Raw genomic sequence first — 23,722 nt, 5'->3', positions numbered from 1 at the left:
CGAAATTGACCTTATTGTCCGCATACCACTTCAGCACGTCCTTGGAGTAGTGGCATGAGGCCAAATCCGGCCAGAAGATTGTTGGGACATTGTGGGCCTTCAGGAGAGGAAGCAGCCGCTTCTGGAGGCACTCTTTTATGTACACCTGTCCGTTCATCGTGTCCTGGGTCCTGGCCTTCTGGACAAAACTTCGGCTTAGGTGCAGCTTCTTAGCCACATCCCTAACGGAGGCGTTCGGATTTCGGTTGAAGGCCCCAACTACGCGGTTGTGATTTTTGGTGTTGTACGGAATACTTTTTCCTTCACTTCTGGGCTTCCGATCGGTGGTCAACCGTTCCTCGAACCGCTTAATCACTCGCGACACCGTGGAATTCGCGATTCCCAACGTTTTAGCGATGGAACGATGCGAGAGATCCTTGTTCTCGTGATGAATGCGCAAGATTTTATCACGCACGAGCTGTTCTTTCGACTCCATTTCCGCGAGTTTTGATCACAGGACTTTAAAACTTGCAGGATGTAAATAATGCACTATGAACTAAATCCACCCAAATTTTCATTAAATTCTACGCAACGGTTAAAAAGTTAGAGCAATTTCATAGTGTGGCAATTTCATCGTGGACACCCTTTATAATTGATCTAAAAACTTTTGAAGGTTCAGGGAATTATAAATATATATCAGAAAATTTACCGGAACATTTGATCAATTTAGAGAAATTAAGGTAAGCATAGAAAACTTCAAGGCTGGACTTTCCAGGGAAAATTAGTGATTTTTAGCAAAGATCCTTGAGCGTTTAAAACTTAAAGAAAATTGTAGAACTTAAAGGCAATTTAATCAATTCCAGTAAAATGATGGGTTCATTAAAAAAAACTAATAAGATATTCCGTGCAGTATAGAGAACTTTAAGGAAATTGAGAAATATTTTGGGCAGTTTTAAAAACATCAGAAAACTCTATACTGTTGAAAAACTTGTGAATTAGTTTCGATAATTTTAACTTCAGACAAATCTTGAGAACTTCAGTGAAAATCGTAGAAGTATATTGATTATTTCGTTACGGGAGCTTAAATAAATTCCTGAAATTTCGGAATATCTTCGAAAGCTTCACAGGAGTACAGAGTACTTAATAAACATTTCGAGAACTTCATAAAAGTCTATGGAACTTAAGGTAAGATCCCAGAACTTCAGCAATGTATATGGACATTTCGGGAGCATTTCAAATAACTTAAGTAAAACTCCAAAAACAAGGCGCCAATTCACTAAATTAGCGGGAAATTTCAAGAAGTTCCCAGATTTTCAGAGAACTTTAGAGATGTTAAGAAAATTATTGAGGTTTTCACATATGTCCAGAGTTCACGGAAGCTTCAACATTTTTAGAACAGTTCAATTAAATTCAGGGTAGTATATCAAGCTCCATGAGAACTGCAAACACTTTAGAGAAGTTTCGAGAACTTCAAGAAAGATATTGATCTCGCTAATAAAGCTCTACAAAAAAAAGCTTCAAGAAGCAACAGATATCCTCAGAGCAGAGATATTCCAGAACAGCGAAATCAAATAAATTTTATAAAAAGTTTCGAGAAATTCAGTGAATTGTTAAAACTTTAGATAAGATTCATGATCGTTAGGAAAATTTTGGAAACTTAAGGAAGTCCGAAAAAATTTAGAGAAGTTGAAAACATTGATGAGAAGTATTGCGAGCATCAGGCTAGTTTCTCAAACTACAAAAGAACTTCAAGGCAGTTTCATTAACTTCAGGAATATTTTGGGAACTTTCAAGCTGTTCTAAAGACCTCAGAATAGACCGTTACATATTCAACGGAGATTTCTCATGCAAAATCGCTTAAAGTTCTCCTAATATTACGCTCGTATTCTTCCGAAACTCTCATGGAATTATTTCAGAAATTCACTTGGAACACTTCTTCTTTAAAAATATATCTAAAAGAATATAGTTAGAATACTTCTCGCAATTCCATTGAAATATTCCTCAAAATATCGTTGAAACTATGCTCCAAATTCAATTTTCTTTTAATTTTCCTAGGAATTGCCTTGAAATTCTCCTCAATAAGAAATATGAGATTCTCACATTATGATCGAATTCATTTCAGATTTCCATTTTAATCTCACTCCTTTCCTTAGAATTCTACTCACATTGAAAGTCTGCTAAAAATTCATTTTCATGTCTCCTCACAAATTCCTTAGATTTCTCCCCTTAATTTGTTTGGCAATCTCTATTGGAATTGTTTTCCCTTTACCACCTAAGTATTCACCAAAAAATTACGAGGAATTATGCTTCGATTTCATTGTCTTTCACAAACTTCATGTTATTATCCTCAGAATGCCTTGGAATTTTCCTCTGAAGTTTAGAGGAGGAGAAATTCCTATGAATTTTCATTTTAATTTACATTGAATTCAATTCCGGGTTTTCTTGAAGTTCTATTCAAAATTCCATGATCCTTAAAACTGTGCAAAGAATTTTACTCAGTTCAGAATTTGTTGGAAATATGCATATTCTAGAACCGGGGAGGGCTATAAAGTTCAATGTGTGAATGGAAATAACCAGGAATATTAAATGTTTTTATTTTAAAATGCCTTTTTTTTTTGTTTGGAATATCCTTAGTAAGAAAATTTTAAAATTTCCTGAGTAATGATAAGATTCCATGAGACTTCCAGGTATTTTCAGGTTTAGTCACAAACTTTCTATTGAAACGTTCGGTTTAAAGGTTCTTATCATACATATTTAAGTGTTTATGAGATTCTAATTGAATAAGTCTAAAACATCAAACATTTATTTGGTATGCCATCAGAACGACTAATTTTCTTCCCTTAGGTTACTTTTGACGTAGGACTACGTCTGTGATTTCTATATGGGGGTACACTTTGTAAAAACCGAAAATGGAACATGTAACAAAATTATGAAAGATTTTGATCGTTAATAACTCAGCTGCCCCTGGACCAATTTCAATAATTTTAGCACCAATCGATCAGAAATGTTTCCACGCATCTGTTTAATTTAAGACTTCAAAAATTTCCAAAATTTCCCTATAGAAAATTCCTCGAATGAGCAAATGTTGCTTTACTAACGTTAGTTTTAATTAATTTTGTAATCTAAACAATGAATATCGGCTCCGCAAAGCTACAGCAAATGAGCCTGCAAAAATAAACGCATTATATAAAAAAAAAGAAACCGGTGCTTTTTCGGAGGTGGAATTCGGTGAGATTAATCTGAATATAAATCAGTTATAAACTACGCGTTTAAAAATCTTGAAGTGTGTTTGCAATTCTATTATCCTTGTGATAACGGTAGTATTTACATGCGAGGCTTATTGTATGTGAAAGTGACTTCGGAATGGACGTAAAATGGTATTCTGAAATGGGTTGCTGGATCTGCAGTAGAGCTATCACAATTCTAACTCCCGGACTAACGCTGCTTTCAAGTGTCACTTCAAATAGTATTGCTAGCAGATTTCTTCCATAATATCACTGCCGGCCAGTGGGTGTTCGATTGAATTGAATACACACACATATCAAGAAAGATAGAAATTTGAAAAAAAAATACAATATAGGGTAAATTGACAGATGAAAATGTGCAAGGCAAATGTGCACTAATTACATCTCAACAATAACAGGCTTATTAATGATTGTCATGACAACAGCACAGTAGTGTCTCGTAACCTCACTTTTTACCTGAGCACCAACTTTCAAAACCAGATTTAATGCCATATTCATACTCGAATCGGCTTAAAAAGTACACTTAATCTTCTAGTTTACTCGATATCTATCCATTGCAAGCCCATAGTATTTCATTGAAATCTCCATAAAAACTTCCATCGATTGGCGCGACCTGTAAACCTTCATCAATCTTCACCATATTCTGCATAGACTAATATTTTTAGGTATTGAATCGAACGAGAGGGTGGCCTAACGATAAGAATTGTTTCACTTGTGTTCAAAATGATGCACCGTAATGCTCATATTCCGGGACCGGATTCCGGAAAGTTTGGATTCTGACCAGGTTCCATCTTGGAAGCATTTCTAATATTCCATCGTAATCGCCTTTAAAAATTAGCGTCAATTGATGTGTCGTTAGCCCATGTTCTGTCAAACCTAAAACATTGTTGATCGGCACCGGATTCCGGAACATTCGGTACGAGGTAGGCTTTCACTTTTGAAAAATCTTTGTTAAACACTGCCACCGGAAAAGTGACAATTTCGATCCAGACTATCTCCAGCCCATTCAAATTCTTCTAGACGTTAACGAGACTTGAAGCGAAGACAACAAATCAAAAAGACTGGCAACTCTTCCATTTTCTCATACGAACGCTATGAGACAGGTACAATCGCGTCATCTGCTGCTCAAAGGTAAATGCTTCGAACGAATTTGATAGCAAAGATTACATCTTCATAAGACGGGTTTGTGTATTTGCTCATTTTTCTATGCGTTGCTTCCACCTTCACTCAAGCGCAGCGCCATTGTATTCTGGCAAAGTTGCCAGTCTTCTTGATTTGTTTTCTTCGCTTGAAGTGTACCCGGTTCATTTGGAGGAACGCCAATCAGAAGAAATTTCCAAGTGCGGTAGGAAAAAACACTCCGGGTATTTCTGGAAAAACTTCCAGAGAGATAATATTGCGGAAGATATTTCCGTAGGAAGTCAGTTGAAGCTTCCGGGGAACATCAGAAGAAACTTTTGATGAAAAAAAAAAACTTCTGGGAAAAACTGGAGAAACTTTCAGAGGAAGGTGGAAGAAACTTTCAGAGGAAGATGGAAAAAGTTTCTTGTGAAAGTTAGAAGAAACTTCCGGGAGAAGAAGTATAAAATCCATGGGAAATTAGATGAAACTTGCAAGGGAAGTCGGTTAAACCTTCCCCGAAATTTCCTAGAAGAAACTGAAAGAAACTTCCAAGGGAAGTCAGAATAAAGTTTTATGGGAAGTCTCGAAAAATTACAGAGAAACTCGGAACAAGCTTCCGTGGGAAGCCGGATGAAGATTCCGGAGAACATCAGAACAAACTTCCTAGGGATGAATGAACAAAAATCAGAAAAACTCTGCAGAAAATTTCAGAGAATGGTAGAAGAAGCTTCTTGGGAAAGTTCTAATAAACTTCCAGGGGAGTTCGAAAGAAAATTTTGGACGAAGTCAGGATAGAACTTCCGGGAGAATTTTGGAAGATACTTCCTGGAAAATCGGTAGAAGCTTCAGGTGGAAGTCAGATTTTTTTCTGGGGGATAACTGCAGAAGCATCCTGAGAAGACGGAAGAAGTTTCCGGCGGAAGTCGGAAGAAGATTCCGGAGGAAATCGGAAGAAGCTTCCGGAGGATGTCGGAAGAAGCTTCGGGAGGAAGTCGGAACAAGATTCCAGAGGATGACAAGCTTCCGGAGGAAGTTGGAACAAGCTTCCGGAGGAAGTCGGAACAAGCTTACGGAGGAAATCGGAAGAAGTTTCCGGAGGAAGCTGGAAGAAGCTTCCGGAGAAAATTTGAACAAGCTTCCGGAGGAGGTCGGAAGAAGCTTCCGGAGGAAATCGCAAAAAGTTTCCGGAGGAAGTCGGAACAAACTTTCGAAGGAAGTCGGATGAAGCTTCCGGAGGATATCGGAACAAGCCTCCTGAGGAAGTAGTAACAAGCTGCCGGAGGAAGTCGGAATAAGCTTCCGGAGGAAGTTGGAACAAGCTTCCGGAGAAAGTCGGAACAAGCTTCCGGAGAAAGTCGGGTGAAGCTTCCGGAGGAAATCGGAACAAGCTTCCGGAGGAAATCGGAAAAAGCTTCCGGTGGAAGTCTGAAGAAGCCTCTGGAGGAAATTGGAAGAAGCTTCCAGAGGATGTCGGAAGAAGCTTCCGGAGGAAGTCTTAGCAAGCTTCCGGAGGAAGTCGGAAGAAGCTTCCGGAGGAAGTTGGAAGAAGCTTCTGGAGGAAGTCGGAAGAAGCTTCCGGAGGAATTTGAGAGAAGCTTCCGGAGGAATTTGAGAGAAGCTTCTGGAGGAATTTGAGAGAAGCTTCTGGAGGAATTTGAGAGAAGCTTCCGGAGGAAGCCGGAAGAAGCTTCTGGAGGAAGTCGGAAGAAGCTTTCGGAGGAAGTCGGAAGAAGCTTCTGGAAGAAGTTGGAAGAAGCTTCCGGAGGAAGTCGGAATAAGCATCCGGAGGAAGTCGGAAGATGCTTCCGGAGGAATTCGGGAGAAGCTTTCAGAGAAAGTCGGAAGAAGCTTCCAGAGGAAGTCGAAAGAATTAACCGAGTAACATCAATGGGTTGAAGAAACAAACACCTGGAGAAAGTTTGGAGAAATTTTCAGAGGCTGTTGGAATAAACTTCTTGGAAAAGAACGAATAATCTTCCAGGGGAGGACGCAAGAAACTACTCCGCAAGATTATTCCAACTTCTCCCGAAAGTTTCTTTCAACATCCACCACAATTTTCTTCCGACTTGCTTTGGAATATTCTTCCTACTTCCGGGGATGTTTCGTCCGACTTGCTCCGGAAGTTTCATATCGAGGAATCCGAAAAATCAATAAATAAGTACGGGATCATGAAAATTGGTCAAAATTCAATTCTATTAAAAGAAAGTTAAGTCCATGAACTATTTGGACGGTTTTAGACCGATTAAGCCCCCCCCCCCCCCCTCACCACGTCCTTCCTCTCTTCACCATGCGTAAGCAATAAGACGCTTCATTTTGAAAAAAATGAATTCATGACCCCAAAAATTAAATCTTATGCAGAAAGTGAAAATGGGGAAAATTCAGAAGGTCAAAATTTTGTATGGGTATTACAATGGGAGATTTTTAAATTTTACTTTTTTCGCTCTTTCTTTGTTTTTTATTGTGATTATAATGCTCCGCCCCAGGTCCTGATCATTCTCCCAAAATGTTAACCGACTTGGTTGCGAACTCGTACTGCACCACTAACCCTTTGAAGTTTATATGGGAATTACTACACCCAAGATGTAAATGGTCTTGAGCATTGTTGTACCTGGGAAAATTTCGTATAAGCTGTCTCAAGTATTTCCGTATATCATTATGGCGAAGGGTCAGGACAAGGAGTACAAAATTTTTTATTATATATAATTCAAAGAACGAGTTTACATGCAACTGAGCTCAAATTTTGGATGAATGATCAGGACCTGATTTTGAACCGATTGAGTGGGGTTTACAGGGTGGCAAGTGAGCCAGGAAAACCGGGAAAAAGTCGGGAATTTATTTTCACCAGGAAAAACCGGGAAAAAACCCCACGGGTTTTAAATTTTATGTATGTCAAAGTTTCTTTTTATAGACAGGTCAAAACTAACCATTTTGTTCAAGCTAAATCTTTCACACAATTAAACATTGATGAACAAAATTTACCCTGAGAATTTAGTAAATATATTTTGTATTTATTTTTAATTTAATTTGTTTCATCAATTGCATGTATGATTTGTACTTAATTGATAGCAGACTTAAGCAGTGCCGACGCGTAACTACTTTGAAGTACCTGTTCAACATGTTCAATAAAAAAAGTTCTATTTCTAAAAACTTCAGATAAGGCCTTCGAACTTCATGCAAGTTCTACAAAATTCGGGAATGTCTTACAAGTTTTAGGAAAATCCTGTGAACTACTGTGATGACCTACGACGGTCAGGAAATCTCCGAACCTTCAGAGAAGTTCTACAAATGTCAGAGAAGTCTTACGAACTTCAGGGAAGTCCTTTAATCTTTGGGGAATAACTACGAATTTTACAGAATTTTCTACAGATTTAATGTAACTTCTACGACATTTAGGCATTGCTTATGGATTTTTTTATGGATGAAACTTATGAATTTTTTCCGAGCTCCAGAGAAGTCTTCAATACTCTTGGGAAGTCCTCTGAACTTGCCATAGATCTCCTAGAACTTCCGAGAAGTCGATTGAACTACAGGTAGTCCTACGAAATTCATGGGAGCTCTCCAAGCTTCAGGGAATTTCCAAGAAATTAAGGAAAGACCCACAAACTTTCGGAAAACCCTTCGATATTTAAAGCCTTATGAACTTCAGGGAAGCTCTTTTAAATTTAGGGTCCTCATATATTTAGTTAAGTCCTTCAAACTTCAGGGAAGTCCTCAGATCTTCGAGAAAGTTATTCGAACTTGAAGGAAGTCTTACGAACTTCGTGGTACTTCTACGATATTTAAGAAATTTCTATGAATTTAAAAAAACTCCGAACTTCAGAGAAGTCCTAAGATCTTAAAAAAAAAGTCCTTCGAACTTCGGGGAAGTCCCATGAAATTCAGGCAATACAAACTTCAATGAACCCTTCAGACCTTAACGCTTCAGGGAAATTCTACGAACTTTAGGGAATTTATATGAACTTCAGCAGTCAGTCTTTTTAATAATAAGAGTTATTAAACCAGCGTTGTTTATGAAATCTTTTAATCATATGATTTTGAAATCATGTTGTAATAAAAATTCCGCTAAATAAGACCCTTAATCGTTGACAATTTGCGGAAAATTTAAACAAACTGGAAATCCATAAAATTGTTAGAAGCAAAGGTTTGTTTAAAGAGTCCTCATTCATATCACACTTCGCAATTTCACCTTGAGATAAACTAGCCCGTTGGCTAAAAATCTTAATAAGAAAGTTAAAAAAATCGCAGTTTCAAAAACAGAAATCTCAAGATTTAGGGGCTTATAGATCTCTAAATTTCAGACATTAGATAGGGCTCCGCGCTTGTCTGTCGTATCTCAGCTTTTCTTCGTCATACACCAAAATCGCTCATTTTACGGGTTATCGCAAATGTTTCAGTGTCAATCGTAGTTAATCTTGTGAGCAAAGATGTTTTTGCAAAAACATGAGTGAAAACGCTTTGCTATTGTAGTTTTAGCACATAGAACGGAAATAGGCGCCATGATACGACGAAGTAGCGCGGCTTCCTACTAGGTTCTTTACAGCAAACAATCATATAAAGATTTCACGGGCATTCACAAGAACCTTAATACCTATTTTGGTTTGTGAAATTCCACATTGGGCGAAAAATGATGGAACAAAGGTTCACTTTATTTTGTTTACTAAAAATTGTTTTTTAAATACCTGGTTTTTAAAACCAGAAAATTTTTAAATCATTGACCAGGAAAACCAAGAAAAAACCAGGAATTTCAAAATGGAAATTCACTTGCCACCCTGGGTGTAGCAAAATCTATATTTTGAACCACCCTAATGTTTACATATGTTCCAATAGAGTTCTCTACCACCGTTAGTATTAGTGAGCAGTTTCACTAATTCATGCATTTTACTGGTTGAAATTTAAAAAAACAATCCACTGTCAAGTCGAACACTTTGACAGCTAATTTCGTGGTTGAAAATAATAAACAAAATCTATTTTACTGCAGCCGTGCAGCTAGGTTAATATTAGTGAAATACCAAAACTGGAGTAAATGGTAAGTAGGGTCAAATATTGGGTAAAACTTTGAAAATTATTCAAGCTCCACAATCTTGAAAGATGGAAGTTATTTATTCAATATTTGAGATCAAGATCAGATCTCAGCTTCTGGGAATACCCAGTAGCCTAGTAAGTTAAGGTGTGACATAGTACGCTGAAGATGGCGGGATCGATTTCCATTCTGCTCTACGGGTTGGAACATTTCGTAACATTCATGATAAAGTGCAAACACTAAGTTCAGCGAAAGCGTAAAATTCATGTTGGGCCGCCATGGCTAAGAAGGAGAACCATGGAATATGTCCTTTTTTAGCTGCAAAATATTATTCAGCTAGCAGTATTTGTTAGGAATATATCCAGTTGAATGTGGCCTTTCCTAAAATACTTCAAAATGTTTCAGAAAGACTGTTCGAATGAATTCGTCAGCAACATTGGATTGTTGATTTTTACGATTAAGAATTACAGCCCTGAAGTCATCATTTTTTGTCACATGTAAGCTAGGCTCATTTGGTATTCAAACTTAGTTGAAAGCTTTCTACTGATGTAATTAAGACTGCTAGACTCACTGTCCTCAAATAGAGACATGGGAAATTTCTACCAAACAATTTGCGTTATTGTCCACTGGACCACTTGTTTTTCCTGAATTGAATTTCCTTCCCTATACTACCTATATAAGTCTAACAAACAGTACAACGCAACATAATGAATATGAATAAGCGACAGCAGCGCTGGAGCACTTTTCCTCTTTCGCTAAATGCAAAGTTTTCAACTCAACTTTTCTCTTACCCACCCTTTTTTCACATCTCTTTTTCCAGATCACTGCGCAGCACTATCCTGAGAGCAAAAAAAAACGCAACCCCCGGCAAAAATGGCAGTTGAAAGCAACCTCTTGAGAATAGATTTGCGTTGTTTTGACTGCCAGCATCGTCACCATCAACAGACCAAACTACCATCCGGCCAAGAACATCAGCAGCACTAGTAGTTGCGGCAACCGGCAGGACACGCTGATTTGTATCAACCTAGCGTCTAGTAGTGAGGTTGCACCTTCAGGGAAAAAGTTCCAAACGAGCTGTGTGCCATTTTACGACAAGCAGAATAAGGAAGAAACGAACGTGGTGAAAATTTATCAACTTTAAACGAACCGAAGCCCTTATCTACACAATCACCATCGGTTCCATCGTAGACTCAGAGACTTTTTTGTGTGAGCAAATAAGATAGGATGCAAATTAATTAATCCGCACAAATAACCGTGCTAATAAGAAAGGCTGAGCATCCTTCCCTGGTGGTTTCCCGACCGTAATCAGATGAATGTTCTATCATCGATCACATCCACGTCACCATCATCCCAACATTGCAGCCACCAACCGCGGCACCATCCCGAAGACACTAGACCTCCAATTTCGTAAACTGCAACGACAGCATTTAATTCGTGCCAAGATAATCTGGAATTAAATTCTAAGCGAAACCGAGAGTATCAAGATTTAGAAGACCGGAACGTAGATCTACCTTTTTTGTAGAATACGGCAGTAGCACACACTTTAGGAACGGAACGCACATATCCGATCCCCTCCGACGAACGGTTAAGACCTACGTGCAGTAGGAACGTAGGACAAAAAGACAACTAAATAGCCCACAGTGTGCCTCTCGTTCAAGCCACAGCATTTTCCCCTGTCTGACTTTGTCTCCGAAACCGAAACCAAAAGCGACATTACCTTACTGTAGCCAGTCCCTTATCGATAGGAGGACACGCGCGTGTGTGTGTGTGTGAGATTAAACTAGTTTTAGCGAAAATGGGCAACAAATGCTGCAGCAAACGGCAGGATCAGGAACTGGCCCTCACCTACCCGGGCGGGTACAAGAAGGGCGAAAATTCCTTCACCTCCAACATGTCCGGCCCGAAGCACAGCAACGGAGGCGGTGGGTCGCTGGACTCCCGCTACACACCCGACCCGAACCGAGGGCAGTTGATCAAGGGAATCCCCAAGGGGGGAGTTGACATCATACGACCGAGGACGACACCACGTAAGTAACCAAACAAAGGGAAAAACAAATGTCATTACATAGTTATTGGTGTCATGTAGAACATGATTCCGTGGTTGTTTGTGGTATCGAAATTGAAGTCGCCTCGCCATCACCGACTGGCCAACAGATGCAATGTTGTTGTTGTTATATTGGTTGGTTATATTTAACCCTTGGCACAGAACATTGTACGAGTGCCAATCACGTTATGACGTTATCGCAACAACAACAACAAAAGAATAGATGCGTGCAATTTACGCTCCATGCCATATCATGAGTGTGATGGCGCATTATTACAAAAGTATAATGGCCACGATGTTTACATGTCTGTCAGGCTTATCAGGAAGAGAGAGGCAAATTCTTATCAAATAAAGGGTACCTTTATTGGTGCGGGCAAGAGCTTTGATTTCCTGTGAAATCGAACAAACTCATCGTTTAGGTGATTCAAGCACACGTAAGGTGATTCAACAATGGCTTCTAAGAATTTGAATATTTGACTCAAGCACTTTGAGACAGAATCAATTTTTTTCAGAAATTGCCATACGAGCAGTGCCACAGTGGATTAGGGTTTCCACAAAATGTTCGTTTCCCTGGATTCCCAAATTTCTCGGGAAATTTACTTGTTTATTCATAGATAGCTTTCGAATCAGCTGAACTTCATTTTCTCCGCTGAAATTCATCATTAGTGTGCTGCTTGTGGTCGATGTTGACGATGACAGGAAAAATAACGTCAAAATATCATTTTAATTGACCTTCCAGAAGGCTGATCGATTTCCCACTTTGTCTGCTTGGTCTCAAGTCACTTATCGAAGGCATATTTAATTCAACTAACTTGAACGTATTATGGTGGTGTGCTTCCAGACGTATTAAAATTTAATGGCCAGCCCTGCATAGAAGATATGTCAAATGTTTGCTGACATCGGACCGATTTAGTAATATGATGTTTGTTGAACATTTGCCGGATCTTCTATACAGGGATGGTCGAAAAAGTTAATCCATCAAATAAGTGTGGTACCCCTTATCTTCCATTTAATTCAACTTAATTGATTTTGGTATCCATGACAGATACGTATTTCGACTACAATGTGCAGCCTACATCAGTGTCATTCCCACTATAGAACTTATCAAAATCTAACACCCTTAAGTAGAATCTTTCCGAGCATAAATATTAGCCACCAGAAAACATAAAATTACGAAATATGCATCACAAAGTTTGTTGCAGCTTAGGATATATGGTAAAGTAAATTTGAAGCGCAAAGTCGGAATAGTATCCGAGATTTGTACTTTAGAAAATTTTAAGTGATAGTGTCATGTGTAGGCTCTGTATCGTATCACTGGAAAAACAGCTCTAACGACTGCTATACAATGTTCAAGGAAAATAAAACCTCTCTCTTCGGAAATTTATATCTTAGGACAGAGAAACTTCTCATCGGAAGTTCTCTGAACTTCTCGTCAGAAGCGCTCTGAACTTCTCGTCGGAGGTTCTCTGATATTCTCCTCGGAAATTATTTGAACTTACCTTCAGAAGATCTGTAAACTTCTCGTCGGAAGTTCTCTGAACTTCTCGTCGGAAGTTCTCTAAACTTCTCGTCGGAAGCTCACTGAATTTCTCGTTGGAAGTTCTCTGAGCTTCTCGTTGGAAGTTCACTGAATCTCTCATTGACAGTTATCTGAATTCGTCGGAAGTTGTCTGAAATTTCGACGGAAGTTCTCTGAGTTTCTCCTCGGAAGTTCTCTGAACTTATAGTAAGAAGTTCTCTGAACTTCTTGTCGGAAATTATCTGAACTTCTTGTCGGAAGTTATCTGAACTTCTCTTGAAATGTTTTGTCCTCTCCTTGACAGTTTTTTGAATTTGTCAGAAGTTGTCTGAAGTTTTGACGCAAGTTCTCTGAGTTTCTCCTGGGAATTTTTCGGAACTTTCCTTGTTACATCTCTGAACTTATAGTTAGAAGTTCTCAAAACATCTTGTCAGAAGTTATCTGAACTTCTCCTCGGAAGTTCTTTGAACGGCTCGCCGGAAGTTATCTGAACCTATCCTTTATCCTAAATTATTTGAACTTATCTTCAGAAGTTCTGTAAACTTCTCGTCGGAAGCTCTCTGAATTTCTCGTTGAAAGTTATCTGAATTTCTCCCCAGAAGTTATCTGAACTTCTCGAAGGAAGTTCTCTGAGCTTCTCGTTGGAAGTTCACTGAACCTCTCCTTGGCGGTTCTCTGAATTCGTCGGAAGTTATCTGAAATTTCGACGAAAGTTCTCTGATCCTCTCCTTGGAAGTTCTCTGAGTTTCTCCTCGGAAGTTCTCTGAGTTTCTCCTCGGAAGTTCTCGGAACTTATAGTAAGAAGTTATCTGAACTTCTTGTCGGAAGTTATCTGACTTCTTGTCGGAAGTTATCTGATCTTCTCTTCGGAAATTCGTTGAACTTCTCTTGGAATGATTTGTTCTCTCCTTGACAGTTCTCTGAATTCGTCGGAAGTTGTCTGACATTTTGACGAACGTTCTCTGAGTTTCTTCTTGGACATTATCGGAACTTTTCCTGGGTACATCTCTGAACTTATAGTAAGAAGTTCTCAAAACATCTTGTCAGAAGTTATCTGAACTTTTCCTCGGAAGTTCTCTGAACATCTCGCCGGAAGTTCTCTGAACCTATCTTCACAAGTGCTCTTAACTTTTCGTTGAAAATTCTCCAAACTTCTAGTCGGAAGTTCTCCGAATTTCTCGTCCGAAAAACTCTTAACCTATCCTCAGAAGTTATCTGAACATCTCTTCGGTATCTGAAGTTCTTGTCGGAAGCTCGCTGAATTTCTCGTTGGAAGTTATCTGAATTTCTCGCCAGAAGTTATCTGAACTTCTCGAAGGAAGTTATCTGAGCTTCTCTCTGAAAGTTCACTGAACCTCTCCTTGGCGGTTCTCTGAATTCATCGGAAGTTGTCTGAAATTTCGACGAAAGTTCTCTGATCCTCTCCTTGGAAGTTCTCTGAGTTTCTCCTCGGAAGTTCTCTAAGTTTCTCCTCGGAAGTTCTCTGAGTTTCTCCTCGGAACTTCTCGGAACTTATAGTAAGAAGTTATCTGAACTTCTTGTCGGAAGTTATCTGACTTCTTGTCGGAAGTTATCTGAACTTCTCTTCGGAAATTCGTTGAACTTCTCTTGGAATGTTTTGTCCTCTCCTTGACAGTTCTCTGAATTCGTCGGAAGTTGTCTGACATTTTGACGAACGTTCTCGGAGTTTCTCCTTGGAATTTATCGGAACTTTTCCTTGGTACATCTCTGAACTTATAGTAAGAAGTTCTCTGAACATCACGCCGGAAGTTCTCTGAACCTATCCTCACAAGTGCTCTGAACTTTTCGTCGGAAATTCTCCAAATTTCTCGTCCGAAAATCTCTTAACCTATCCTCAGAAGTTATCTGAACAACTCGTCGGTCTCTGAAGTTCTTGTCGGAAGTTCGCTAAACTTCAAGTCGGAAGTTCTATGAATTTATAGTTGGTTGTTTTCTGAACTTCTCTGCGGAAGTTCTCTGAACTTCAGGAAACTTCCGAGAAGTTCACAGAACTTCCGCCAAGTTCACGTGACTTCCGCCAAGTTCACGGGACTTCTGACTAGCTCACGGAACTTCCAACGAGAAGGTCATAGAGCTACTGACAAGAAGTTCATAGAATTTCCAAGTAGAGATTCAGAGAACTTCCGACTAGATGTTCAAAGACCTTCTCTGAGATTTTCTTCGGAAATTCTCTGAACATCCTCTGAACTTATTCTCGGAAGATCTCTGAACTTCTCGTTCTCGTTCTCCTTGCAATTTATTTGAACTTTTCGTAGGAAGTTCTCTGAATTTATTTTCGGAAGCTCTTATCATCAGAAGATCTCTGAACTCCTCCTTGGAATTTCTCTGAACTTCTTTTCAGAAGTTCTCTGAACATCTCATCGGAAGTTCTCTGAATTTTTTGTCAGTAGTTCTTTGAACACTTCTCTTTGGAAATGCTCAGAACTTCACGTCGAATGTTCTCAGAACTTATTCTTGGAATTTATCTGAATTCTTGTCGGATGTCCTCTAAACTTCTCCTCACAAGTGCTCTGAACTTTTCGTCGGAAATTCTCCAAACTTCTAGTCGGAAGTTCTCCGAATTTCTCGTCCGAAAATCTCTTAACCTATCCTCAGAAGTTATCTGAACATCTCGTCGGTCTCTGAAGCTCTTGTCGGAAGTTCGCTGAACTTCAAGTCAGAAGTTCTATGAATTTATAGTTGGTTGTTTTCTGAACTTCTCTGCGGAAGTTCTCTGAACTTCAGGAAACTTTCGAGAAGTTCACGGAACTTCTGCCAAGTTCACGGAACTTCTGCCAAGTTCACGGGACTTCGAACAAGTTCATGGAACTTCCAACGAGAAGTTCATAGAATTTCCATGTACAAATTCGAAGAACTTCCGACTGGATGTTCAAAGACCTTCTCTGAGATTCTCTTCGTAAGTTCTCTGAACTTATCCTCGGAAGATCTCTGAAAATCTCGTAAGAAACTCTCTGAAACTCCCCTTGGAAATTCTGTGAACTTTTCGTCGGAAGTTCTCTGAATTTCTTTTCGGAAGTTCTTAGAATTTCTCATCGGAAGTTCTTTGAACTTCTCCTCGGAATTTCTTTGAACTTCTTTTCAGAAGCTTAGAGAACTTCCGACGAAAAGTTCTTAGAATTTTCAAGACCTTCTCTGAGATTTTGTTCAGAAATTCTCTGAACATACTCTCGAAACTTCCCTTCGGAAGTCCTCTGAACTTATTCTCGGAATTTCTCTGAACTTTTTTTCAGACGTTCTCTGATCAGCTCAACGGGAGTTCCCTGAACTTTTTATCAGTGGTTCTTTGGACACTTCGGAAGTTCTCTGCATTTCATTTTCGGAAGCTCTTAAAATTTCTCTCCAGAAGTTCTCTGAACTTCTCCTCGGAATTTCTCTGAACTTCTTTTCTGACGTTCTCTGATCAGCTCAACGGAAGTTCTCTGAACTTTTTATCAGTGGTTCTTTGGACACTTCTCGTTGGAACTGCTTAGAGCTTCACGTCGAATGTTCTCAGAACTTATTCTTGGAATTTCTCTGAATTCTTGGCAGACATTCTCTAAACTTGGAAGTTCCCTGATTTTCTCGTTTAAAGTTCTCTGAAGTTGTCCTCGGAATTCCTTTGAGCTTCTCTTCAGATGTTCTCTGAATTTCTCATCGGAAGTTCTCTGAACTTCTCTTCCATGAATCCTGATGAATGTGGGCGTCTTAGTGGAATACCTGTATAATGAGAGAGAGAAGGATTAATATTTTCCATTTAATTCCACTACTTTATTTGCTTATCCTTGACAGATACGCGTATTTCGTCTACAATAAGCAGAGTCGAGTATTAGTACAAGACACTGAAGAAGTCTGCACATTGTAGACGAAATACGCGTATCTGTCAAGGATAAGCAAATAAAGTAGTGGAATTAAATCGAAAATACTAATCCTTCTCTCTCTCATTATTCTCTTCCATGAATTTCACGAAACTTCCAACAAGATTTTCCGAAAAGTTCTTGGAAATTCCAACAAGTTTAAGTTACTTCCGAAAAGCAAACGAAACATCCTAGAAGCTTACGAAACTTCAGAGCCGTTCATGAAATTGCAGAGAAGTTCACAAAAATTAAAAAAAAAACTCAAGGAACTTTCAAGAAGCTCTCGGTTCTTCAGAGACGAAATTTCAGTGAAGTTCAGGTATTTTCAGAGAAGTTTGCGGAACTTTGGAGATGGTCATGTATTTTCAGAGAAGTTCACGAAACATTAGAGAATTTCAAGAGACTTCAGAGAAGTTCACGAAACTTTGAAAGCTAATGAAACTTTCAAGAATCTGACGGATCTATCGAGAAGTTCACGAGAAATCGAGATATTTTATTCTTCAGAACCCTTAAATATTGATTGAGAAAAATTCAAGTTAACTTAAAGGGTGATACGGTCAAAATTTGGTCAAGGGAAAACGCGTGTAAATCGGTGAAATCGTTTATTTAAAAAATCAAATTAAATTTCTTTTTTAAGTTCAATTAGTATAAAATTCAGGAAAAATATTCAGTTAGGCTTCCGCTTTTCCAAATCCGAATTGCCGGGCCTTACGCTTGACCCCTGCCATCAGATTTTGTACAGCCACCTTGTCCACCTTCTTCGCCGCAGAAAGCCAGTTTGCCTTGAACTGCTGCTCGCCCTTAGCAGTTTTTTTTTTGGTCTTCTTTAGGTTCCGCTTGACAATAGCCCAGTATTTCTCAATTGGGCGGAGCTCTGGCGTGTTGGGAGGGTTCTTGTCCTTGGGAACCACCTGCACGTTGTTGGCGGCGTACCACTCCATGGCCTTTTTACCGTAATGGCAAGATGCCAAATCCGGCCAAAACAGTACGGAACAACCGTGTTTCTTCAGGAAAGGCAGCAGACGTTTATTCAAACACTCTTTCACGTAAATTTCTTGGTTGACAGTCCCGGAAGCTATGAAAATGCTGCTTTTCAAGCCACAGGTACAGGTGGCTTGCCAAACCAGATATTTCTTTGCGAACTTTGACAGTTTCATGTGCTTGAAAACATCTGCTACCTTTCCCCTTCCTTTTGCCGTATAAAACTCCTGTCCCGGAAGCTGCTTGTAGTCGGCTTTGACGTAGGTTTCGTCGTCCATTACCACGCAGTCAAACTTCGTCAGCATCGTCGTGTACAGCCTCCGGGATCGCGCTTTGGCCGTCGTATTTTGTTTATCATCGCGATTTGGAGTCACTACCTTCTTGTAAGTCGATAGTCCGGCTCGTTTTTTGGCTCGATGTACGGTTGTAGACGATACACCCAGCTTATTTGCGGCATCTCGGAGAGAGAGGTTAGGGTTTCGCTTGAAACTACCGGCAACTCTCTTTGTCGTCTCAGCGGCTTCCGGTTTTCGATTTCCCCCCGATCCAGACTTCTTGGCTGTCGACAAACGTTCCCCAAACACTTTAATTACATTTGTAACGGTTGATTTGGCAACTTTTAGCGATTTTGCCAACTTTGCGTGCGAGTAGCTCGGATTTTCGCGATGCGCGAGCAAAATTTTGATACGCTGCTCTTCTTGCTTGGACGGCATTTTGACAACTGAAGAGTGAATTCCAAAATCAAAATAGGAGCAACATTCTACACACACACACACCTTCAAAATGAGGGGTGTTCAGGTTTTTTAAATGCAAAATTGAAAGAAATACGTCAAGTTGATATTGACCAAATTTTGACCGTATCACCCTTTATGAGAAATTCGAAGGGAACTTGTGGACAGTTCCAAGGAAACTTCTGTGAAGTTCATCGTAAAATGCTGGAAAGTTTTCAGCAGTTTTCTCAGAAATTGTTGGAAATTTTCAGCTGAAGCTCCCTCGCATCATCGCTGAAATTTTCTCGCAACACCTCTGAATTCCTCTTGGATGTCTGCACGGCGAATGAGAACGACCCAAATTTGAGTTTAGCTTGCAGGAACTCAGCGATGAGTAAATTAGCTGCATGTTTTTCCAGGTTTGGCCAGGAACAAATTCCCTAATATGATAAAAGTAAAGATTGGATTCCCTCAGTCTATTGGTACTACTCCTAGACTGAGTGAAATTTGTATCAATTTTCCGGCTGATTTTTTAGGTTTACCACAGAAGGGCAAAGTTACTCATCGCCTTACAATTTTCCGAAAACTGTCAGAGAAAGTGTTTTGCGGAACTTATCTTTAGTCCTCCCGGAGCTTTCCAAAATGTTCCTTGCAACTTTCCTGAAGTTCATCTAGAACTGCTAATGAGAAGTTCACCCAAAATGTTCCTCTGAACTTCTATTTACACTAACCCCAGAATTATGGATCACCTCCATTTGATAAACACGTGACACGCTAGACTGACTGATCCATAATTGTGTGGTCAGTGTAACTAAAGTTCCCTCTGAAGATATCTTAGTGAAACACGTGTTCTAGCTTCATCGAAATTATCAATAATCACAAACCCCCCACCATCGCTGGAGCTGGAACTCTCTGTGGACATCACCTATATTTACGTCGTTCTGCGAGGCCTCCTTGAACGCCCGTGAAACCAAACCTGCAGCACGTGTAGTTCCCTGGACGGATGCTCAATTCACTCAAAAGATTGATTCTGAGCTGAAGTCGGACTGTTTGACATTCCACTTCCAGTCCCCGCACCACAACCGCCAGCCGCAATCGTGTTCCGGTGTATTTTGTTCAGACTGTTCTGGTTCTGCAGGTTGTGGCTATTGATGTTCAGATCTAACTTGTCCAATTCGATGCATTGATCCGACGGGCAAACTTGATCATCTCCTCTGACGAAACCGGTCGCTTGACGCTCCATTCAAGCTTTCCGCATCCGCAACCTGTCCCTAAGACTGAACCAAAAGAAAATAGTCCAGTCCATTTTCGTCCGGAACGATAAGATATCTGTGCGGCTGGCCGGACAGAAGCGATATGTTCCAAAAATGGATTGCAACGAATTACTCAAGCTAGCGGGGACTGATGCTTGCATGGATGAGTCCTAAGTGTTTTTCGACACCGTGTCCGCAGACGTATCATCTCAACAATGACCACCCACCGCACGCTAACCTTTTCCAAAATACGAATATCTCCAACAAATATGCCGAACAATAACATCTCTAACCTACGACTTGGACATCTAAATGTAAGAGGACTTGAAAACCTCATAGACGAAATCAAACTATTCCTTCACAAGACGAAATACCACTTCTTCGCAGTCACGGAAACGAAACTAAAATCATCTGCTCCTGTTGGACCAGTTCGTGTACCAGCATATAACTTCGTGAAACATTCATTACCATCCAATTGGGATTTACGTGTTAAAAGGTCTTGCAGCAACCCCAGTACTCAAATCTACATACGATCCAGGCGTTTCTCTAGCGCAAAGTCTCGAACATCTCGTCGTTAAGGTAAAAATCAACGATCTCAACATTGTTATCGTCACCATCTACAACCCCTCCGTTTCGAACCCGCATTTTGCACGAGAGTACGAAAAGCTTCTTTTCGATGTCCAGGATTTCGCCTTCGACCGAATCTTCGTCGCCGAAGACTTTAACATCAACGTCACTGCTCCACAACCATCAAGAAATCTAAGAGCGCTCATCCGTATTCACGATGCTTTCCATCTTACCATCCTACCAACACCACCTACAAGAATAGCAGAAAGCAGTTCAACGACAATCGATCGGTACATCACATACAGTCCTGAATCTATACGTACTGCTAAGACAAAACCCTCGAGCCTCTCAGATCATGAGATCATCTTCTTGATCTCCGACGTTAGAGTTAGGAAAGCAAGCAGCATCTCAACGTATTATGGTCAGAAGTTTCCGTAATGTTGATTGAGTGCGCTTTAGGCAGACTTCCAAGCAACGGACTTCAGACAGGCACTCAATACTGAAGACGTTAACACTAAGGCACAGATCATAACAACGAAACTGCAGAACCTAATGGATAGACATGCTCTTGAACGTGAAATTGTAGTAAAAGATGCGTTTACGCCGTGGATTACAGCAGAAATTGAAAGGGCGATTGTCGTGAGAGAAATGAATGGAACGACTTCGTACGAAAACGCAGTAAGGCAGCATCGTTGATCTCAGCAGCAAAGAGACGATACGGGGGAAAAAGCTTTGGAGCAACCTCCGGCGTGGAGGCGTCCATAACAATGCCAAGAAGAACGTAGCCACTGAACATGCTGATCCAGATGAGATGAACCGTTTCTTCTGCGAAGGACATAGACTTCTTATGACAGACAATAGAGTAGAAGTTGAACCGGTGCACCGTACCGCTACGGACCGTGGCGAACGCAGTTCGATTTCCGAAGGACTACAGCCAACGAAGTGTCACGAAAGATCATGGAAGTTCAATTCAACGCTGCAGGTTCAGATGGAATCCCTATCTTATTTGTTAAGATGTTGGTTGCGTTTGTATTGCCTATGCTGGTGCACCTGTACAATGCGGTGATTGATGCTAGATCGTTCCCTGCTTTCTGCAAAAAGGCTCTCATCACTCATCATTACCGAAAGTAACAAATCCGACTGGACCTAATTAGTGTTCTCCCACTAAGATCCTGCTCGACCAAATTGTTGGGCACGTGGACGCGGATGATCGTAGGCTTCAACAGCTTTGGCAAAGGTGACACACGATATCTATGACCATTTCAACAACGAACGGTGCACAGTTATGGTCCTTGTTGACTTCTCGTTGGCATTCAACTGTGTTGATCATCGCAAATTACACAAATTGTGAGGAATTTTCTTTCACCGACGGTGCATGTGACCTTATCTCTTCGTTCCTCGATCTTCTCAGGGATCAGTGCTGGATGGTACACCCCAGGACTCTTACTTGAGCGCTTCACTGTTTAGGCTCTACATCAATAGCCTACCCCGTGACCTACAGATTTACATTTCTGGTGCCATCCAAAATGTAGACCAACTCGTCGAAATCATAAACGATCTGGAAAGCATAGAGCGATGGGCCAGACAGAACTCTCTTTTTCCTAGCCCGAAGAAGATGAAAGCAATCATTGTTTGCAAAGAAGGGGCGGTAGCACCAGCCACAAACATCGTTTTCTGTGGAGAACACATTCTTTTGTCAGACAACGTAGTGAATCTTGGTCTAAAGATCGTAATCTGAAGTGGAACGGACATGTGTTTACTATATAACGGCTAAAGTGGTCGTGCCGTTTTTACCTACTGTGACGTCACTTACTATCCTTTTTTTTTTTTTTTTTTAACTCTTTATTTGTTCCAAATTCAAAATAAATTACATTTCATTTTAACCTAGGTGCTCCAGTTACTGCAGTAACGTACCAGCCTTAATTGTTATGTTATATATCTAAGTGTTTTTACATTGTTCATGTCTTGGCAATTCAGTATTTTAAACAGGTTTTTTAACCTGCATGTCAGTATAACAATTGATATCTTAAAACTAAAAACTAAAACTAAATCTTATCTAAGTATAAAGGGAATTAATCGTTGCAATTGAGGATTGCAACGATTTTTGCCTGAAATTATTAATTATTTTGTTGGACATTTGTTCTAAGGTCTCAACATTCGAAATTCTATGTACTTCGGTAGTACTGTACCAGGGAGGCAACTTCAAAATCATTTTCAGAATTTTGTTCTGAATCCTTTGAAGTGCTTTTTTCCTGGTAGTGCAGCAACTAGACCATATTGGCACAGCGTAAAGCATGGCCGGTCTAAAAACTTGTTTAAATATTAGAAGTTTATTCGTCAGGCAAAGTTTGGATTTCCTGTTAATAAGAGGATACAAACATTTTATATATTTGTTACATTTGGCTTGAATGCCCTCAATGTGATCTTTAAAAGTTAATTTATGGTCAAGTATTAATCCAAGATATTTCACTTGGTTTGACCAGGAAATTGGAACTCCGTTCATAGTGACTATGTGACTACTACTAGGTTTCAAAGAGGAAGCCCTGGGCTTATGTGGAAATATTATAAGTTGAGTTTTGGAAGCGTTGGGAGAAATCTTCCATTTTTGTAAATAAGAAGAGAAAATATCTAAACTTTTCTGAAGTCTGCTGCAAATAACACGAAGACTTCTTCCTTTAGCGGAAATGCCTGTGTCATCAGCGAACAAAGATTTGTGGCAACCCTGAGGCAAATCAGGGAGGTCCGAAGTGAAAATGTTATACAATATAGGCCCAAGAATGCTACCCTGAGGAACTCCTGCCCTAACAGGTAGTCGATTAGATTTGGAATTTTGATAATTTACTTGAAGAGTTCTGTCAGTTAAATAATTTTGAACTAATTTCATAATATAGAGTGGAAAATTAAACTTTTTCAATTTAGCAATCAAACCTTCATGCCAAACACTGTCGAATGCTTTTTCTATGTCTAGAAGAGCAACTCCAGTTGAGTGGCCTTCAGATTTGTTTGAACGAATTAAATTGTTAACTCTTAAGAGTTGATGAGTAGTTGAATGCCCATGGCGAAATCCAAACTGCTCATCTGCAAAAATTGAGTTCGTATTGATGTGAAGCATCATTCTATTCAAAATTATCTTTTCAAAAAGTTTACTTATTGAAGAAAGCAAACTTATTGGACGGTAGTTAGAAGCTTCAGCTGGATTTTTATCCGGCTTCAAAATTGGAACAACTTTTGCATTTTTCCATTTATCAGGAAAGTATGCCAAATGGAAACATCTGTTAAATAATTTTACCAAGAAAGACAAGGTACTCTCTGGGAGTTTTTTGATGAGGATATAGAAAATTCCATAATTACCTGGAGCTTTCATATTTTGAAATTTTTTAGTTATAGACCTTACTTCGTCCAAATCAGTCCCCCAGGAATCATCAAAA

The 23,722-nt window shown here is 39.8% G+C and overlaps 1 protein-coding gene across 2 annotated transcripts in view; it reads left to right on the top strand.

Annotated features, from left to right (window-relative positions):
• Positions 1-23,722, top strand: part of Src64B (Tyrosine-protein kinase Src64B) — a 244,547-nt gene that overhangs the window by 209,259 nt on the left and 11,566 nt on the right. For both annotated transcript variants that reach the window (XM_065230479.1, XM_065230478.1), the window contains one exon: positions 10,187-11,393. In XM_065230479.1, the coding sequence (XP_065086551.1) occupies positions 11,162-11,393 (232 nt within the window). In that variant the 5' untranslated portion in view covers positions 10,187-11,161. The remainder of the gene's footprint in view (positions 1-10,186; positions 11,394-23,722) is intronic.

The sequence above is a fragment of the Ochlerotatus camptorhynchus genome, unplaced genomic scaffold (assembly GCF_037179485.1).
Source record: "Ochlerotatus camptorhynchus isolate MF236.1 unplaced genomic scaffold, CSIRO-AGI_Acam_v1.1 ptg000330l, whole genome shotgun sequence".
Taxonomy (NCBI): Eukaryota; Metazoa; Arthropoda; class Insecta; order Diptera; family Culicidae; genus Ochlerotatus; species Ochlerotatus camptorhynchus.
This window is presented reverse-complemented; position numbering and strand designations above follow the sequence as displayed.